General features: G+C 39.8%; 1 protein-coding gene across 5 annotated transcripts in view; it reads left to right on the plus strand.

The window, feature by feature from the left end:
* DLGAP1 (DLG associated protein 1) overlaps nucleotides 1-18283 on the plus strand; it is a 412639-nt gene that overhangs the window by 372327 nt on the left and 22029 nt on the right. For all 5 annotated transcript variants that reach the window (XM_032181814.1, XM_032181816.1, XM_032181815.1 and 2 more), the window contains 2 exons: nucleotides 14648-15021; nucleotides 17899-17990. In XM_032181814.1, coding sequence (XP_032037705.1) covers nucleotides 14648-15021; nucleotides 17899-17990 — 466 coding nt within the window. The remainder of the gene's footprint in view (nucleotides 1-14647; nucleotides 15022-17898; nucleotides 17991-18283) is intronic.

The raw sequence follows: 18283 nt of genomic DNA on the forward strand, positions 1-18283 counted from the left end.
AAAGATTTCTGAATATCTCCTCCTAAGTCAGGCTGTAAAGTAAAGTGCTAGGAAGTAAAGCTCACTGCAAGGGATCTCAGTTGTATTCAGACCAGTTAATACCGAGGACACCAACCTCTTCCCTTCAACCTGTGGTGTCAAAATAAGCTAGCTTAAGCTAGGATGAGCTGGACAGCTTTACCCTCAGCTAAAGGGGCCAATAGGACTGGCCAAGTCATTGAAGATCTTCCAATAGCATCTAATTTTTGATTTTTTTAGCCCTTATTTTACTGCAAGTTTTATGTTGTTGTTTTGTTGTTGTTGTTGTTGTTGTTGTTTTTGTTGGTGGTGGGTTTTTTTTTTGGTTGGTTGGTTGGTTGATTTTTGTTTTGTTTAGTTTTTCATCTAATCTAGGGGTGTTCTGTGGTCTGTGTCAGATTGGATAGTGCTGCAAGATACTTTGGGACTTAACACATATTGCATGGAAGCTATGGGTAGGCCAAATAATCCCTAACAGTGTCATGCGCCTTAGAAGCTGAGAGTGCTACCCAAACGGAGCACGTTGTAAGAAACCAGAGATGTAAAGTGTAGCTCAGGAGAGAGGCATGCCTTGAAATCTGTTGCATCATATAAGAAAAGAACAAAAGCAAAATTCAAAGGCAGAGTTCAAAATGAATGTAGCTTTGTGTGTATATGCAAGGGTGTCTCTGTTCACATGGCAGTGTGTGTTCAGACAAGCACATGCACACAATTATTTATTGTACCTGTGGATCCCTCTTTCTTACACCTTGCCTACCTGTCACCCACCCTATTGCGTACTGTACAATGTAGAGTAAGATTTTCCGAATGCATTTCCAAGAATAATAATACCCGTATTGTTTTTATTAGAAAGTTGCTTGTGCACAGTAACAATTCTTCTTGCCTCTGTCTCATCTGGCAAAGTGCAAAATAACGTTGTGCAGACAGGAACATGTGTTAATGATGCAAACTGATGTTAAAATTGTCACGTAGTATGAATTTCACACATGGCAGGCTGTGGAAGCTCACTGCAAGCTCAGTTCTCGACCAAGATCAGTAAATGGCATGCAGCAGTCTGAAGAATGTGAAAAGAAGCTTTTTAAACCCGTTTTTTTTTTTTTTTTCTTTTGACAACATCTAATTTATGGAGGAAGGGAGAAGCTGGCTCACTTCTCCTTAGTCAGGCTAATGCAAAGATCTATAAGATCTTCCTTTTAACATGTATCTCTGCAAGTGAGCAAAATAAAGGTCTTGAGCATTTCAGAGCAGCTTAGGACAATTTTAATACTGAAAGCTCTTTGACTGTAATGTTAACTTAAATTACGGTGAATAGTTTCTTCCATCCTAGAGGACTCCAACGTGTTTAACAGACCTGAGGCCATTTGTTATGTGCAAATTATGAAATGTAGATCATTAGGGGTATGCTTTTCCAACCTCAAAATTTAAATTTTTATAATAAGAAAACTGTTCCTATATTTTTTCTTGAATTATGTACAAATATTTAAAAAAAAAAATGGGGGGGGGGGAGAAAAAAAAACATTCTCTAGACCAGTGACTTTCTACTTGACACCATGGGGTTAAAGAGAAATTGCTCAGAAGAGGAAAATAGGGAGGAAAAATATAAAAACAATTTTGTCCTGTTGAGATGACGCTTTTCTCTTGATAAACAGGTCAAATCAGCGGGTTTCCAGTCTCAAAGAAAACTGCTGCAGTGGCCTACTTGGCTGTTAATACATAGCACATTCAAGGCATCTATAGAAAAGTCAACTGAATGGGATAACAAGGAAAATATGACTCATCCACAGTCCTAAGTGCTAAATTCAGGAAAATTATGAGGAAGACCCTTTTTCCTTTATGAGTAGATTTCACTCCTGGTGTACATCAGTTGGGCAGCAATTTTATACACAAAAGAATGACATTGTGGATGTAATAAGCCACCTTTGAAATTATTAAAATCTAATTGTTGACACTTTTTCAATCATTCTGCAGGCAGGGAAGGCTGTGCCCTCAGGCATTTTAGATAGAGGCCAGTTCACGTGCACATTTTGTTGCTGTTTTCTTCACCCAAGGTATTCAGCCAAATCACCTTGAATATTGCCTGTGTTAGTCTAGTTGCCCCTAGTTAGGCCAAAAAGACCTGCCTAGCACCTTGACAGACTCCAGAGCAGACAGAAGTCATGGGAGAAGACTGTGGGTTTATCATGCAGCAGCCTTTTATCTTCAACAAGGTCTTCTCTAACTTTAAATTCTCCAGAGTGACTACAGTTACTCCAGAATAACTATTCGTCTGGATACCCTTAACCCCAAATAAAGTGAGAGTGCAGTGATTCAATTTAAAGCACTTCCAAAATGAATAATAATAATAATAATAATAATAATAATAATAATAATAATAATAATAATAATAATAATAATAATAGCTATTCTGGAAAATGTCCAAGTAGCCTTAAATGTTTCTCCCAGCTGAGTACAGTTTCGCTGTGGATGATACCACTGTGACCTACAGCTAGGCACAGTCTGGATATCCTCTTAGATCCCACATGATAAAAAGTAAATATTAATATTGCTGGTAACAAAAGCTGGCTGATTTACTCACTGGAGTTGATTTTAATCTTGAATTTATAATTTTTCCCAGTTGCCAAGTTGTTTGTGAAGAGCCCTCATTTTCGCACATGTATTTGTTTATCATTTGTTTTCAAACAATTAATGAAAAGCAGACACTGGCTTGTGGATTATTTGTCATCTGTCCATTTCAATTATTTGCATTTTTTTTCTGGGTGATTGGTATTTGACACTGATCCTGCTCAGACTCTTTAATTTGATGTGAAAAACAAATAATGAGTAAATACGTTCTCTACGATGTTAACCATGCAGATAAAAGTGCTGGTATTAAGACAATCAATCTTCAAACACCCGTACAAACAGAAATTGAGGTCATATAAAGGTTTGCAAGCAAAGCAGTATGGGCATAGCCAAACAGAACAGCCTGAGTTGTACCATGTTGTTGCCTGTTGCTCTGCTGAGCATCTTTTTTTTTTTTTTTTTTTTCCTTGAACATTCACAGCTATTTGTGTCAGTTTATCTCTTTTCTTAATCAACTCGTTTGGACATGAAGATTCAGACCTGATTCTTTCCCTTTCTTTCACATCCCATATGCCTATGGGAGCACCATGGTACAGGTTTAAGTGACCTTCTGATTCACGGTGAGCCAGCAAAGTTTACGAGGCTGAGATTTTGATTACAAAAGAAACACCGTCTGTAGGAGGAATAGGTGTGTGCAATAAAAGGGTCTTATTAGAAGGATAATTAAAGAAGAAGAGCTTTCAGGCTTGGGCAGAAAAAAAATAAAATAAAATGGAGCTTTGGTTAAAAAATTGATCCAGCCCCTTCACTGCATCTTATGCACTTTGAGGCGTGGAGGATTTACAATGTGCGTGTGAGATTGTATGGATTTGCAGGATTCACTTAGCTGGCGTTTGCTGAGACTTTGTATTGGCCCTGTGATCTTTAGAGAGCACTTCAGTAGTTGAGAGATTCAAAAGGTCTGAATGCTTTGAAGTGCCAAAACTCATGTGGGTGTGTTTGCTTTCTCTCTTTGCGTACTAAATAGATGGCCTGGGTTTACCTTTTAACTAAGACAGCACAAAATGCATCTTTAATTTTTTACAATTATGAAAATTAAGAAATGCTAGAATTATTGTGTAGTCTAGGAGCTAGGGAGAAGGGAGGTTTATCCCAAACTGAGACCACGAGCACTAATTTCAAAATCTCTAGCTAAAGGAAATTGCAATAGAAAGATAAATCCTACTTGTGCTTCGGAGGTAAAAGTTTACTCACATTGGTCCTTTACTGAGGCAATGCTGCTTTGTCATTGTGGAAATTATGTAAAATAAGCTTCTGACTTTTGCCACTGGAATGAATTCAGCCAGCAGGGTTTCGGGATCATGTTCTCAAGTTCTAAAATTTCCACTGTTACTAAACTGACTTATTTTTAAGTAAGTCAGAGTGAGTAAGATAGGAAAAAAAAAAAAAAAAAAAAAAAAAAAAAAAGGTGTTGGTCATCAGATGCAGCCGGTGTCCCCAAGGAAGTTGTGTCTGACATCTCCTGCAAACTGTGAATCAGAACTTCTTCAAGGCTTCCTTTACATGCATTTCTTTAATAAATGCAGAAACATGTGGAAAGATGAGAATGTCTCTCACATCTCAAATAGCTTGAGCCTGGTCTGTCCACATCCATGTGTGTCAGGGCCACCATCTTTATTTGTTGAAATATCTGGGTGCTGTCCTGTTGCTAGTTCAGGACTCCCAACGAGACATTATTTTTGTTCAGATTTACTGAAATGCATCTTCATACTCTATAGTAACCTGTGCACTTTGGTGAACTGTACATGAGATGTCAACAGTTTGTGTGCTGGACATTCAGGCTGATCAATAAGAATTTTTCATGCCAATCTAGTATTTTGAGCTGGTTTGTTGCAATATCAGCCAGGAGTCTTGTCATAAAATGACCAAATTGATAAAAGAATGAGGTCACCCACAGTGATCTTGAGCCTGTCACTGAGCAAGGTCAGAATTTCTTAATCTGAATGCAGGCTGGGAAGATGGAAACCAGATTTTAGTTTGGATATTAATTCCTCTCAACACAGAATACATATTTCACATGTTCTTAATATGCCTTGTTCACCAAATTATTCAGTTTTTCCTAGGTTTTGAAAAATGTTAATGTCCTCAGGCTTGAGTCAGTTTTGCTGTTTTACCTGAAATAAGGCCAAAGATAGGTATAATTTCTTGTGTAAAGCCCTTGTCTACATTTCCTCATTTGACAGTGAATGGATTTACCCCACAGTGCTAGATCTGCCCTGCACAGATGTCTTCCAAAAGGTCATCTGATAACCTTACCCAGACCACAAGGGAGGCAGAATTTTTCAGCTGGGTCATAACTCTCTGTCTCAGGTGACAAGTTACTCTTTTGCACAGACTGTGGTTTTAGTCATAACTTTCCCTCTTTCATTCCTTCTTCCTGCTGCAAGCATCTCTTCCTTTTGGTTTTGGGCAACTCACTTGTTTTTGACATTCCTACTCAGAGTGGGACACCCCACGTAAGGGAAGTTTGCTGAAGAATGTAATACTGATTATGTAAAAACAAGTTGGTACTCCCCTGGCTGAACAGATAGTCTTGCTCAATATCTAGGTGATACTTTCCTTCCTGAATGCTGATTTTCTATTTTTATTATTAATTCTCTATAAGAAAAATAGAGTGCATTGTTAAACCTGTGTGGGTCTTTGGAGCTATAGCAAACTGCATTGATAATAAAAGGATATAAAACAATTCCTGTGGTGTTTCCTGGCAATTTATAGCAACTAAAAATGTTGTTCATGTTGCTTTTATTATCACATTCTTCTTATAGTTTGTACTAGTTTTTATTTTCTTTGTCAATTGTGCCAGTTTCTTTGCAACTTATATCTCACTAAAACACAGTAGGCCTTCATTATTGCTGTCATCCAAATAACTTTTAAATCTTCACCTAACTATTTAATATAATCTTGCATATCAAGCAGCATAAAATAAAATTCTAAAAGCAAATTGAGAGGTAGACTTTTGAGACACTGAGAGGGCACTAAAAGCCTTGATGCAGGCAAAGACTGACCAAAAAAGCTTAAGTATACACTTTTTTTCTTAAGATGGGTTCTTAAAGAGATTTAAGTCCTTTGCTGGATCAGGTGACAAAGTGCTTTGCACTGTGAGGAAGCAAAACCTATGCTCATCAGCACAGTGAGGTAGTTTGTTAACAGTGTAGGTGGCTATGACACCAAAAATAGTAAATTCCATCACATACAGGTTGTTTTACACATATTTGAATAGCCTTTGTCAGAGCAATGACTTTCTGGATTGCTTAAAAGCTTCTGAACAGCCTTAGGGTTGAATAACGTGCAAAACTGGTGTACCTACATTTCTGTACTAGCTGTATATACCAGTCCCATAATGACTGAAGGAATATAACTGTCCTGTATGTATATACCTGGTGTATAGTGCAGAGCTTTGAAAAGTTCCTTGTTTTACTGTATCTTTTAAAATAATACCAAGTATAAAAGTAAGCAAACCATGCAAGAACAAGACAATTCAAGCAGAGCAACCCTGACAACAGATTTTGACTGAGAAAGTTAAAGAGGGCTTTTAAATTCACAGATTTTCATTAGGTTAAATTAACACCTGTACAGCTTTCAGTGTATTCAAGTGGATGTAACTGATAACAATGTGAAGTGTGTTTGCACACCATGGCATAAAAGGAAATCAATTTAAAATCAGTTAACTGATACAGTTAATTGTGATAAACTCATTGAATGAATCACTCTTACATCCTCTGCATTTATTTATTTTTAAATTAAAAAAAAGACCTTTTCAATCATATCCACATATAAACATGTCCACATCAGGGGTGGATTTGCAGCAATTTAAACTAATTGATTTCTAAGCCAATTTGGATGCATCACTAATCAAATTCTGTGAGAGCAGCTTGATGCCAATGTGTGCAATGATACAGAATTCTGCTTACCCTACCTTAAGTTTATTAAGTATTTGGAAAACCACTGGGAGTAATAACCAGTAGAAGCTTGTTTTCTTGCTAACATCAGCAGCAAACAAAGGTGCATTTCCAGCCTCAAGAAGAGGGAACAATTTTTACAGTCATTTTTCATTGGACAGGAATCACACTTTGAAGTGTCAATACTCCAGCCAAATACTGCCTTTTCAAAGTTAGTTCAGTGAAGACTGTGATAACAAAATCCTTGCAGTAATGTTGAAAACAGGGATGTCCAACTATGTTAATGCCTAGCTAGCTTCAATGCTGCATGATCAGATTACTTTAGATAATTGGCTTGCCTGATTCTCCTCAAGGTTCACAGGCTAGTTTCTGGGATTCACAGATTTGGAAGAGATAAGGAGAATCCTAATTATTCTCTAATCTGATCTCCTACTTGACAAAAACTGAGCAACTTCACCCCGCAACTTCTCCACCAAATTTGTGACTGACAAGCTCCTGCTAAAATTAGTGACTGCTGAACTTGGTTTGCTGATGGTCGGCTCCATTGCCATGGGTTGAAGACTGGCAGCAGATGATCAGGAAGGACAAAATGCAGTGCTTCCCAGTGAACAGCAAAGGGGGACTCAATGCATAATCCCTGCTTCTTGGGAGCTTTAGGAACATGTAGGCTTGGTCCTGACCATGCACCTGCCCTGATGTATCTCCAGGTTTGACAGGATTCAAGTCTCCTATATATTGGCTGCTCAGATATTAAATATTCCATGTGTAAACAAAGGGAAACTATTTATAGAAGAATACATCAATATGTTCATAACCAGTCGTTCCAAATATTACATGACAATTTTGAGAAATACCACCAACAGTAATATACTGAAGCAGAATGGCAAAGGTGGGCTCCACTTTGGTAGGCTCATTGGGTAACTACTTGCTGAATGAGCTACTGATATAGTCTGGAAATGAGGTTCGTTTACAGCTTGGGTCAGCTTTTCAAGAACCCAGATGCAATTCAAAAGTGTAAGTAAGTGGCAAGTTTTTAAGTGATTAGCCTCAAGAACTTGCAGCATGCATCTGCAGCCCAAGTCTTTACATTCAACTGCTCCTCAATATTTTTTTATTTTTTTTTTTTAAAGTAAGTTTTTCAGACTATGTTTGGATTTGAATCTTTTGATTTTAATCTTCCTAGCTCAGGTGGACAAATGCTTGTTGAAAAAGTTCAACCTCCCCCCCAAGTTTCTGAAAATACAGGCTTTGGTTCTTGCTTTGGTTCTTGCATTGTGTTTTTACTTAAATAGCTGCTTATCTGTATATGTCTGCATTTGGTTAGTGCAACTCCATATTAAATAATAATAATAATAATTTAAAAAACATTTTGCTTTATTAACAGTATTGCCAGAGGGAAAGGGATGCAAATTCTGGAATTTCAGTGTGCTGCAGTAACACATAACAAAATGTTATATCAAAGTAACAGTGAAGTAGCTTCCTGGAAAATATATGGGAAAGGGATCCAATTTCATCAAGCTGCCTATTATTATATTTATTTACTGTTACACATCCTTGATCTTAGTGGGATGAACTACTATATTTCAGATAGTTTCCTCTGTTCTCCATAGATGCTTTTTATAAAATGGATTATTGATATTCTGAAAGTTTATGAATTTCTCACCGTGGTGATTTGATGGCATGCAAGTTCTGAAACACAAAATATTTTAAGTGTTTTTTTTTATCTAAAGCTCTAATGCTTCTTGTTTTCCATGACTGCTCTGAAAAAAAAAAAGGGGGGGGGGAGTGTGAAGGATTTGGTGAACTATTTAAGTGCAGAAAACATTTTAACAGTGCAGTAGACTTAGTTTAAGCTATAAATCAGACAATGGTTCCCTGTTTTTTTTTTCTCAGAAAAAAAGGAAACGTCGTGCAGATTAAAAGAGATGGCAAATTGTATGTTAACTCAGAAAGACCACACTGCTTACTGTTTTTTGTGTTGGTTTTTTTTTTAAGTCCTCTCCAACATGTTTCACTGAATGTAGAGGCTGATGTTGTGTATCAGATAGCTTCTACCATTACTGTTCTAAAGATTGACTCTCTGAAGCTCTCAGAGAGTGTCTGTCTGGGTCAGAATCATATCACCTGTGTTGTTCCTGGTGTTGTTTTTCCAGATGCTTTGTTGATAACCAGAGTTTAAGGACAAGGCCAAAATAGTTTCACTTCGGATTTTCCTCTCAGCCTGAGTTTCAATTTGAGATGCTGTTCCTGGGTTGTTGATGGGTACCTAACGGCATCACATCACATGAGCCAACAGCCAGGATCGAGCCCTTCAGTAAAGTACCATCTCCTTGGGCACCATGCAATTTTGTCTGCTGGAAGCAAATGCTGCTGCCGTCCCCTCTGGTCACTTGATGGTGTAAAAAGGCAAGGGGGATCTTACATGTTAACCAAAATGAGGTGGAGGATTTGCAGTTCAGAAAATCTAAAGCTGAGTCCTAATTGCTTGACCCCAGTGAAGATCATGTTTTTTAAGAGTAAAATATTATAAGCCATCCTAGCAACTATCCACTTGGGCAATGACTATCAGCTTATGTGAGATGTTTTTCCAGAGCTTCAGCTGTTTACAGACTTCTCTGTTTGAGGCTGAATGAGCTGAATTACTGAAGTTGTGCACCGTTAGCATAATGGTAAATTTTAATGTATAGAGAAGTTCAGCTATGGCTACATAGTAGAAAAAGTGAAGTGGGTCTCATAGGAAGCCCACATGCAATGAATTTTGTCTGTGCATACATAATTTGTGGCAATATCACAGTGATAAACGACATTTAGCAGACACCTTTGGCTGCGTCACCTGTTCTCTGTGCACTAATTCAGCTTTCCTGGGATAGCAATTAAACTTCTGACTGGCATCAGCAGCTTCCAGCAGCAGTCATTAAGAGAAAAAAAAAAAGAAATCTGCTAGAGGAGTATTCACTTTTCATCCAGTGACTGTGCACATGCAGATTTTGTAACTCCATCTCACTTGAGATACTGGATGAGCCACGGTCAGTCATGGGTTTCAGGAGCCCCCTTACTGCACCAAGCTGGAAAGCCGGAGGCACCCTACCTGGGAGCAAAAATGTCCAGACTTCTGAAATGACCACCAGCACCAGCACAAGACCTCAGGGTGGTTGGGGTGTTATCTCCTAATGCTGTGGTGCTACTGTGTGCACTGAAGACAGTTTACATACTTTGTATAGTTTTCTGCAGGATTTTAGTTACCAGTTATGCCTGTTTCCAAAGCCAGCGTATCTTAGGCTTTTGTCGGCTGAGATATATGGCTTGGCAGTAGTGGGGATAGGGAAAAAGCATGGCATTGGCAGAAGTCCTGATGGCGTGGTACAAAGATTTCAGTAGCTCTCATTTGGGATAATGACATCCGTAATTCACTCCAGTATTATTCCCTTGGGCAGTCTTGAACTTCTTATGAAAATCTTTATTTCAGTTTAGTTTTAGTGGTAAATCTCTGTTTCCTTAGAAGCCATCTGCTACCTGAGAATAGCTTTTTGATTAAGAAAACAGATGCCCCATTTTCATACCAACTTTTTGCATGTGCAAATAACAATACAGAGTCTAAAACACCATTTCCAAGCATTCACACCCCTACCCCCCTCAACCTTAACAAAGCAGGGAAATAGGTGCATGGTAAGGAGAATAACAGCTCCATTTGAGCACACCTAGCCAAATCAAGCCCCACTCCTCTGCATGGGGAGCCCAGGAACTGCAGCTCAATGTCTCAACTCTGCATGAATGTGCCTGCATCCCTGCTTTGTGGTGCAGCTGGGTGAGATGCGAGTGTAGTGCTGTAACATACCGTTTTAATAGGCATTAAATCAGAAGGATTAAGTCCATCTGTACACGATTGAGGACCTTTTACCTTGTACCTTATTACTTAATTGTGTACACACTGTGTCTTTTGCTGCTCTCTTCAAACTGTGGAAATAGTCATTTTTCTCACGAAAAGCGCCATTATTTTAATTGACTTTAAATTTGCGCCCTCGTTTATTCTTGTATTCGTTAACCATGTTTACATGAGCCTGCCAACTCAGAGATGGAAAGATGTTGCTCACATATCTCATCACCTGAACCGCTCAAAGCACTGTGTGAATTTGATCTCTTTGCAAATGTTAGTCTGCCTTGGGGTTCTCCTGAGCACCCATCCACCGAGCTAAAACTCTGGGTTTGCGTGCTGGTGTTTGTTCCTGAGGGCTCATCTCCCTAGCGAGCGTGTTTAAACAACTGAAGTGCTCTTACAATGAAACATTCAAATTCAGGCCTTTATTATTATGCAATCTGGGATTATTTTTTTTTTATCATTAGACTTCCTTCTGAACTGGGTGGTTGACACTCCCTGTTCCAAATTCCTCTCTCATGAGCTAGTTGTTTGGAAATACTGGCTAGGAGGACAAACACCGTAACTTTTTTTTTCCTAATCTGGAGAAAGTGCTTTTTCACTAGGTATTTGGGATTAAACTGTAACCCAAAAGCAGGCCACAGAAATAGGATAAAGATCAAAACAGAAAGGAGAGCATTACTGAGTGGGTTGATACAGCTGGGAAAGATGGGAGTGACTCAAGGTGCTTCAGGAGTCAGAGTTTTCTTGCAAATGATTTAACTTGGATCAAACCTTGCCCTAGGAGAGGAATGTATACCTGCTCTGGCAGCAAGTGTGCTCTGTAAAATAATACAGAAAGCTACTCTATATTGTGACAGACTGAGGATTCATATTCACATTTGCTATTAAGAAAAAGTTATTTCTGATTAACTCCATGCCTAAGCAATTATAATGACAAATGAGACTCCTTTGACTCGACTCTCCAGTCAGATCAGTCTGAGCAGAGAACCTCGCTCCTTGATCCATGTCCAAGAATGTATTTATCAGGGAATTATAGAGCCCTTTAAATTCACTTCCTGGTGTGAATTAAACTAACTTTCAAGTGCAAAACCCCTTGAATGTTCCCTGTGTGTGAAGTGAGGATTTCCCTATCTTCTCTACGCATCCCGTGATCCTGTAATCTTCTCCATCAGCATCCTCCCACGCAGCAGTCCCCCTCCGGAGCTGGATGGAAGCACTTCCCCCTTGCCTGCAGGAACAGAGCACAAGGCGAGGTCCTCCTCCTGCACCCACCAAACACTCAGACCTCGGCTGCACAAGGAGAGCACTGGGGTTTTGTCCTTTTCCTTGGAGAGTACTCCCATTCTTCTTCAGGCATCCTAGCACTGAAAGCACCGTAGCCAGTTTAAAACCTGTCAGGTCCTTCAGGTTGCCATGTCACACGTTGCTGGGCTCTTGAAAGAGCTCCGGAGAAACCTGATGCACCAAATCCTTTTTGTTGCAGTGCTCCGGCTGCTGGGAGGGCGCAGCCAGCTCCGACACTGAGCGAGCAGCTGCCTCTGACTGCAGCCCGAGCATTGTTTTGTTGTCGTTCCTGCCAAGGAGTGGCAGGAGCTTGCATCGTTTCCAGTAATGAAGTGCCTGGGGTTCTTTTATGAGTTGCACACTCTGCTTCTCCGGAGCCGTACAGTACGTGCTGCGTGACTCCAGGAAACCGAGGATTTGTTTTGACTTGCTGAAACAACGTTCGCTGTTTCTCTTTACAATTTCACCGTATGAGTTGTCAATCCTCTCCCCCTCTTACGAATAACTTCAGACTTAATTAGCTGAGTGCAAACATCTTTCACTGCCATGTGGATTAGGCTCCTCATCGAGTGCGTTTACCAACAGAATGAAAGACAACTTAATCGGGGGGTTCTGTATTTGTACTGCAGTGTCCAGAGTGCTGGGTAGCTGTCGATAAACAGTTGCTATTGACTCTCTCACTCGTTGTGGGTGACCAGCAATGTGGGGACTGGCTTTGTTAAGGCTTGGTTTTATTCTTACAGCCCTCTCTCCGACTTAAGAGCACTTTGGGGGTCTCATTATCATTCCCCTATCTGCTAAGTAGGATAAATGATGCCTACCTGCCTTGCAGGGATGTCCTGAAGGTGCTGCTGTCTCCTCAGTAGTTCCACAATGACCTTACCAACTGTATTTTAAATGGGGCAATTAATACTTTGCTGAATTGCAACGTAGCATGGCTGTAGCAAACCTCTGTTTGGAACAGGATCATCATGGTATTACCTGGGTATATGAGTGTGTAGTTATAAGCTTTGAATTCTTCAGTGGTGAATTTCAGTTTGCGTCTCCACCACTCGGAGAACATTTCTCCAGACCATGAGCCACTTGGGGCATTTCTGGGATCCTATTGCCCAGCCACAGCCTCCACAATTCTCCATAATTCTGCAGCAAGAACAGATGATTTACCTGAACGTGCACAGTCACCACAAGGGCTTTTTTGCAGCATCCATACCCATGAAGAACTGCATAAAATTCACAACCTTCTTTGTAAAATTGTCATCATTGCTGTTAGTTCCATGGATGCCTTTTGTCATAAGCACATTAAAAAAGCACCTTTAACCTCTATAAACTATTCACTTCCCAGGAGCCAAAATTTGACAAGTTCATTTTTAGCCATGTATTCTCTCCAAGATGCCGTGGTTTCTGTTTGATTCTTCAGAACTGAATCATAGCTTCAAAACCCTCGCTACCTTAGCAAAATACTCTTTTTCCATTAGCATTTAACGTGTTTAACATGGGTTCAGACATGTTATCAGAAACTTACACCGGAATCCTTAGAAAAAAAAAAAATCTTGTGTGATTTCATGCCCTGGAAACACCTTTTACACTGTAAGTATTCGTGCAGGTTTTGGGAGATATGAGGCATATGGATCTGAGCTAGTCAAATTAATACCATAATGGCTTCTGGCTCAACAAGCACGTACAGTGCAAACAGAGAGCAGAACAGCTGTAGCAGACTTACCTTTTATGTGGGTGGCATAGACGTCTGCCAGTTAAAATGAATCATTTCTTGCCATATGATTACTGTTAATAAGAATTTATGTTAACGTGTTTGTGTCTGAACTTTGCACAGGTTAATGCCTGCATTTATTTGCTTAAAAAATAGAACATATCATCATTGGTTTTTGTTCTTAATGGACTTTCTTTCCTCATTTGAAAGCATTGCACTTCAGCACTGCAGAGCTGCCAACTATCCCTTAAATTAAGATGTTTTTATCTCCATGAAGTGCTTTCTGCATGTAATTCTGTAAACACCAGCCAATAGTTTCTAATGTGGGAACCTCAAACTATACTTCTAAATCCATATAGAAGCATTTACAATGACCTTCAAAATATGAAGAGGAGTCCTTATAAACTTTTTTTGAAGTCTCTCTTGTTGCAAACATTTATACTTATGCTTTTCTTTAAGTAGTCCCACTGACAGGCTTTAGCCATTGGCTTCATTACATTAACTCCTTTTGTGTAAAATTAAGCATTTTTCCTAGAAACAAAATGTTACATTTATTATGAGACATATCAACAGCAAAATGTTGTTTTAAACATGCCCTCCACAGCTTACAAAACATTTCAAAGTACCTGAGAAGTCTGTGCAACAAGTGAGCAATTTATGGCATGAAATACACAAGTTCAAGCATGACGAGTGTTAACAGTCTTTTACTTAGGATAGCTTTGGGATGTGTCTCTGAACAAAGAAATGCAGTTTTAAAATTATTTAATAAATAAATGTATAAGTAAATACAGTGGGACAGGGTAGAGAGAGAAAAAAAAGAAATTGCAATAAAACTGCATGAAGTACACATTAGCTGGTTATGTGATTGGAGACTGATCCTTGCGTGTCCTGTCTGGAAGCTATGCCCAGAACATACATTTTGGTGGAATGACTTGTTGACTCTACTGGTTGACTTAGAAGAGTTAGCAGCAAACAGGCTGGAGAACACAGTCCTAAAAGGCTAAGGAGGAACTTGGCAAGTAGATCTTTTCTTTCCCTCTACTGTGAGAGGACATGAGTAGAGGACACTGATAAGTGGGGTATTTCCATAGTGTTGTCACTGGAGCTTTTGGGGGCTCTTTGGCTAACAGCATTCTCCTTACTTCTGTTCTCCTCATGCTTACTGGTGTCTTGAGATCATATTTGCATACATTTTCCCTGCAACGTCAACAAATCAAGAACCCTCATATGTTTTTCCAGTGTCATCCTGCATTACCACCTATAAGAAGACACCGCCTCCAGTCCCACCAAGAACAACCACCAAACCATTTATTTCCATCACGGCCCAGAGCAGCACAGAGTCTGCCCAGGATGCATACATGGATGGGCATGGACAGAGGGGAGATATCATCAGTCAGTCTGGACTTAGCAACTCCACAGAGAGCTTGGACAGTATGAAGGCACTAACAGCTGCCATTGAAGCTGCTAATGCGCAGATCCATGGCCCAGCAAGTCAACACGTAGGAAACAATACTGCCACCGTCACCACCACCACAACCATTGCCACTGTTGCAGTAGAAGACAGAAAGAAGGACCACTTCAAGAAAAACAGATGCTTATCTATTGGAATACAGGTATGGTACACGACTTCGATTATATGTGCACCACTGTTTGGGGTTTCTACACTTGTTTTACTGCTTGTTACACAATGTTTCGCGTGTTTTTCTTGTTTTCCTGACAGGTGCCTAAGTAGAATTTCCAGCAGCTTAATCATGCCACATGGTACTAATGATGTTTTACTAATTTATCATAAAAACATCAGACGCAAGGATTTGTTTAAGTCTCCTTGCCGCTTGTTATTCAGCTCTGTTAAATTACACACATGAGCACTAATCTATGAATCATAACACAGCAGGGGTCAGAAAGGCATGAATTAAATCATTGAAAGGGAATGTGTAAAACAATGATTTACATCACACTATCACCCCAAAAATATTTTTGTCCAGCCTCACTGAATTAATTGTCACTGCTTATTCATGCATTTCGTAATGACTGGTGGCCGCTTGAATGAGGCAGTATTGTTCCTATCTCAGACTCAAGAGCAGAGGATAAGTTCCTTCTGATTTGCCCTTGTTAAAGAAAATTACACTTTTTTTTTTTTTTTTTTACCTCTAGTGGAATGAAATGAGAAAACTAACCCTGCCAAAGTTGACTTGTATTTACAAAAAGGAGAAAAGCAAACAAACTAGACCAATTTAATCTGCTATCTTAATTAATCTTTCCCATACCCACCCTCACTTCCCCCTCAAAAATAAATAAATAAATAAAAAAGAATGTGCATAGAAGGCCAACTATCTGCTTGTAGGATTAGTTCTTGCAACAAAGTACTTGAACTTACAATCAAGTGAGAATCAGCATAGGTTTTGATGGGAGATGAGTCCCAAACAAACAGAATAGCAATCCATAGCTTATCGGCCTTCCCAAAAAACATTATTTTTTTCCTGCAGATGGAAATTGTGTTTACAACCTCCTCTGTGCCTGGGCAGGCTTATCTGATTTGCAAAGCCTAAGAATTTACCATGAAATCTCTGCATCTGCCTGATGAGATGGGAGGCGCTGAACAGAACTATGTCATCCCAGGGGCAGCTCCTAGAGAAGTGGTGTCTTTACTCCTTTTAACTTCTTCTTGGGAGGGCAATGGTTAACTATTGCCTGTGGGATCAGTTTACTGTACCCTTTCTGTGCTTCACAGCCATTTGTTTTGGATATATTCTGAAAGAAGGACTTCTGAAAGTTCAGTGTTAAAGGCAGGGGCAAGATCCAGGTGGGATAAGGATAAAGGAAAACTCTATTATTTATTCCTATGCCCAGCCAAGGCAAAGGTTCTCTGTTATTGTTGTGATCCCTTCTTTCACTGAACAAAGCAACAAAGACCCTTTGCAGATGAAGTAACAGGTAGAAAGAAATAATTTCCACATTCGCAGAAGCCCAAATGAACAGCTGTAACGTGAACCAGGGTTCCGAAGACACCATTTCCCAGCTGTCTCTTCCGAAGGTAGTGTTGCTGCAAGTAAAGAATGCAGCTTTTAAGAGTCACGGGAGACCCAGTTTCCTGGCATTTGAGGAAAACATAGTCCCAAACACTGTTCAAGCATTTGAAAATCTCCTGCTAAAATTCTGAAACTTAGAGCTGACATGCATAATCACAACCCCTCCATGAAAGGTGCGTGGGGATGGTCAGCCTCCCTCTCCTGACTGCAATGGGAGCTTCACTCAGCCTTAGACTGAACTCAGAGCAGGTAAACATCTTCATTATAGTTTGGCTCATCTCTGTGGAGCAGTGCAAGCCACGTTAGACTGAGGTTTGCCTCCTCCTGTAATAAATAAACCGAACATGCACTTGTGGTGAACCTCCTGGTGTGTCCTCTGCACCTCTCAGTTGCTCTTAGGTCACCACAAGCCTTTGCTGTAAATCTGTTGAACAAACAAGCAAAGTAAAACAAAGAGAAACCCTACCATCAAAACGGTTAACTCTCTCTGTCAGTTATGTTATTTAAGGTGGAATTAGGTCCCAAAAAGCTTCAACATCAAGTAAGTACTTTACTTCACTGAACAGTTCTGAAACTCCTTGATCACATTTCCTGCACAGGGCTGTTGAATTTGCTCTCAATAGCAAGCCAGTAGAGGAGATGCTACCTACATCTGGAGATCTTGTACATGTGGGGTCAGAGTAGGTTCACAGGTCACTGTGGTCCAAACTTGCTGTGTTTTTTTTTTTGTGTTTTTGTTTGTTTGTTTGTTTTTTATTTGTTTGTTTGTTTTGGTATGACTAGCAATCTCATATATAACACCTGGAATTAGGAACTACACTGGCTGGACCCAGAAGTTTGTGATTTTTCTCAAAGGTACATCAATGGTTAAACTTTAATGCGATACTATTGGTTCTCACAGAGGCAATATAAAGTTCCTGCTTGTGCTCCTAGGGACCTCCTTTCTGCACAGTAGAGCAGCAGAGAAAATGCCTCTGATATCTACTTTCTTCATATCCTACCTGTACAGTGCTCTGATTCAGGACACTGACATTTAAACAAAGTAAACTCATCATTTTGACATGACTTACCTACATGTGCAGGTACAAACTAACAGGTGAAATCGAACAAATGGTGCAGCGCAGCAAGCAGTGTTCCAGCTGCTCAGAGGCTCTGGCAAATCTGAGCATCCAGTCTCCACAAAATACTGGATAAACCCCACCTGCATTTCTCAGGCCTAACGTCGTCTTAACAGAAATGCTTTACAGATTAACAAGAATGAGTAATATTCACTAATATGAACAGACACTGCATACCAGAGATAAGATATCCAAGTGGATGAAGGTAGTTATGGTACAAGCCATATGCACAGACACTTAGTAGTGATCGTGCATAGAAATTGTAAGTAGCCAGGTGATATCTCTGCCAAAATACATTCTAATGAGCTGCGGTGCTTTGTTGTTTTTTGTTTTGCTTTTTAAGGTTGATGGTGCTGAAGAATCTGCCAAATCAGTTGAAAACAAAGCAACTAGTAAGTTCCAGTCCATAGGAGTTCAAGTTGAAGAGGAGAAATGGTGAGTGAAAGTTAATAATGTTTTCCTAGAGTAAACAGTTGTGCTACAATTAATTTTTAAGAGTCCCAGTTCCTGCATGGCAACATAAACCTGCTTCCCCGCTGAATCATTAGGTCATCCAGCTGAGAAGCTGAGACTTATAAATGTCCTGGCTCTTGTTTGTCAGAGGTGATTTTTCAGGAGCAGTGGGAGAACCGGAGAAGTTTTGCTCACACCTGGCTATAGCATGGCACAGGAGCAGCCACTGGGCACTAGTGCTTTTCAGCAAGAGAAGGGGCACCTTGCAGCCTCTC

The sequence above is a fragment of the Aythya fuligula genome, chromosome 2 (assembly GCF_009819795.1).
Source record: "Aythya fuligula isolate bAytFul2 chromosome 2, bAytFul2.pri, whole genome shotgun sequence".
Taxonomy (NCBI): Eukaryota; Metazoa; Chordata; class Aves; order Anseriformes; family Anatidae; genus Aythya; species Aythya fuligula.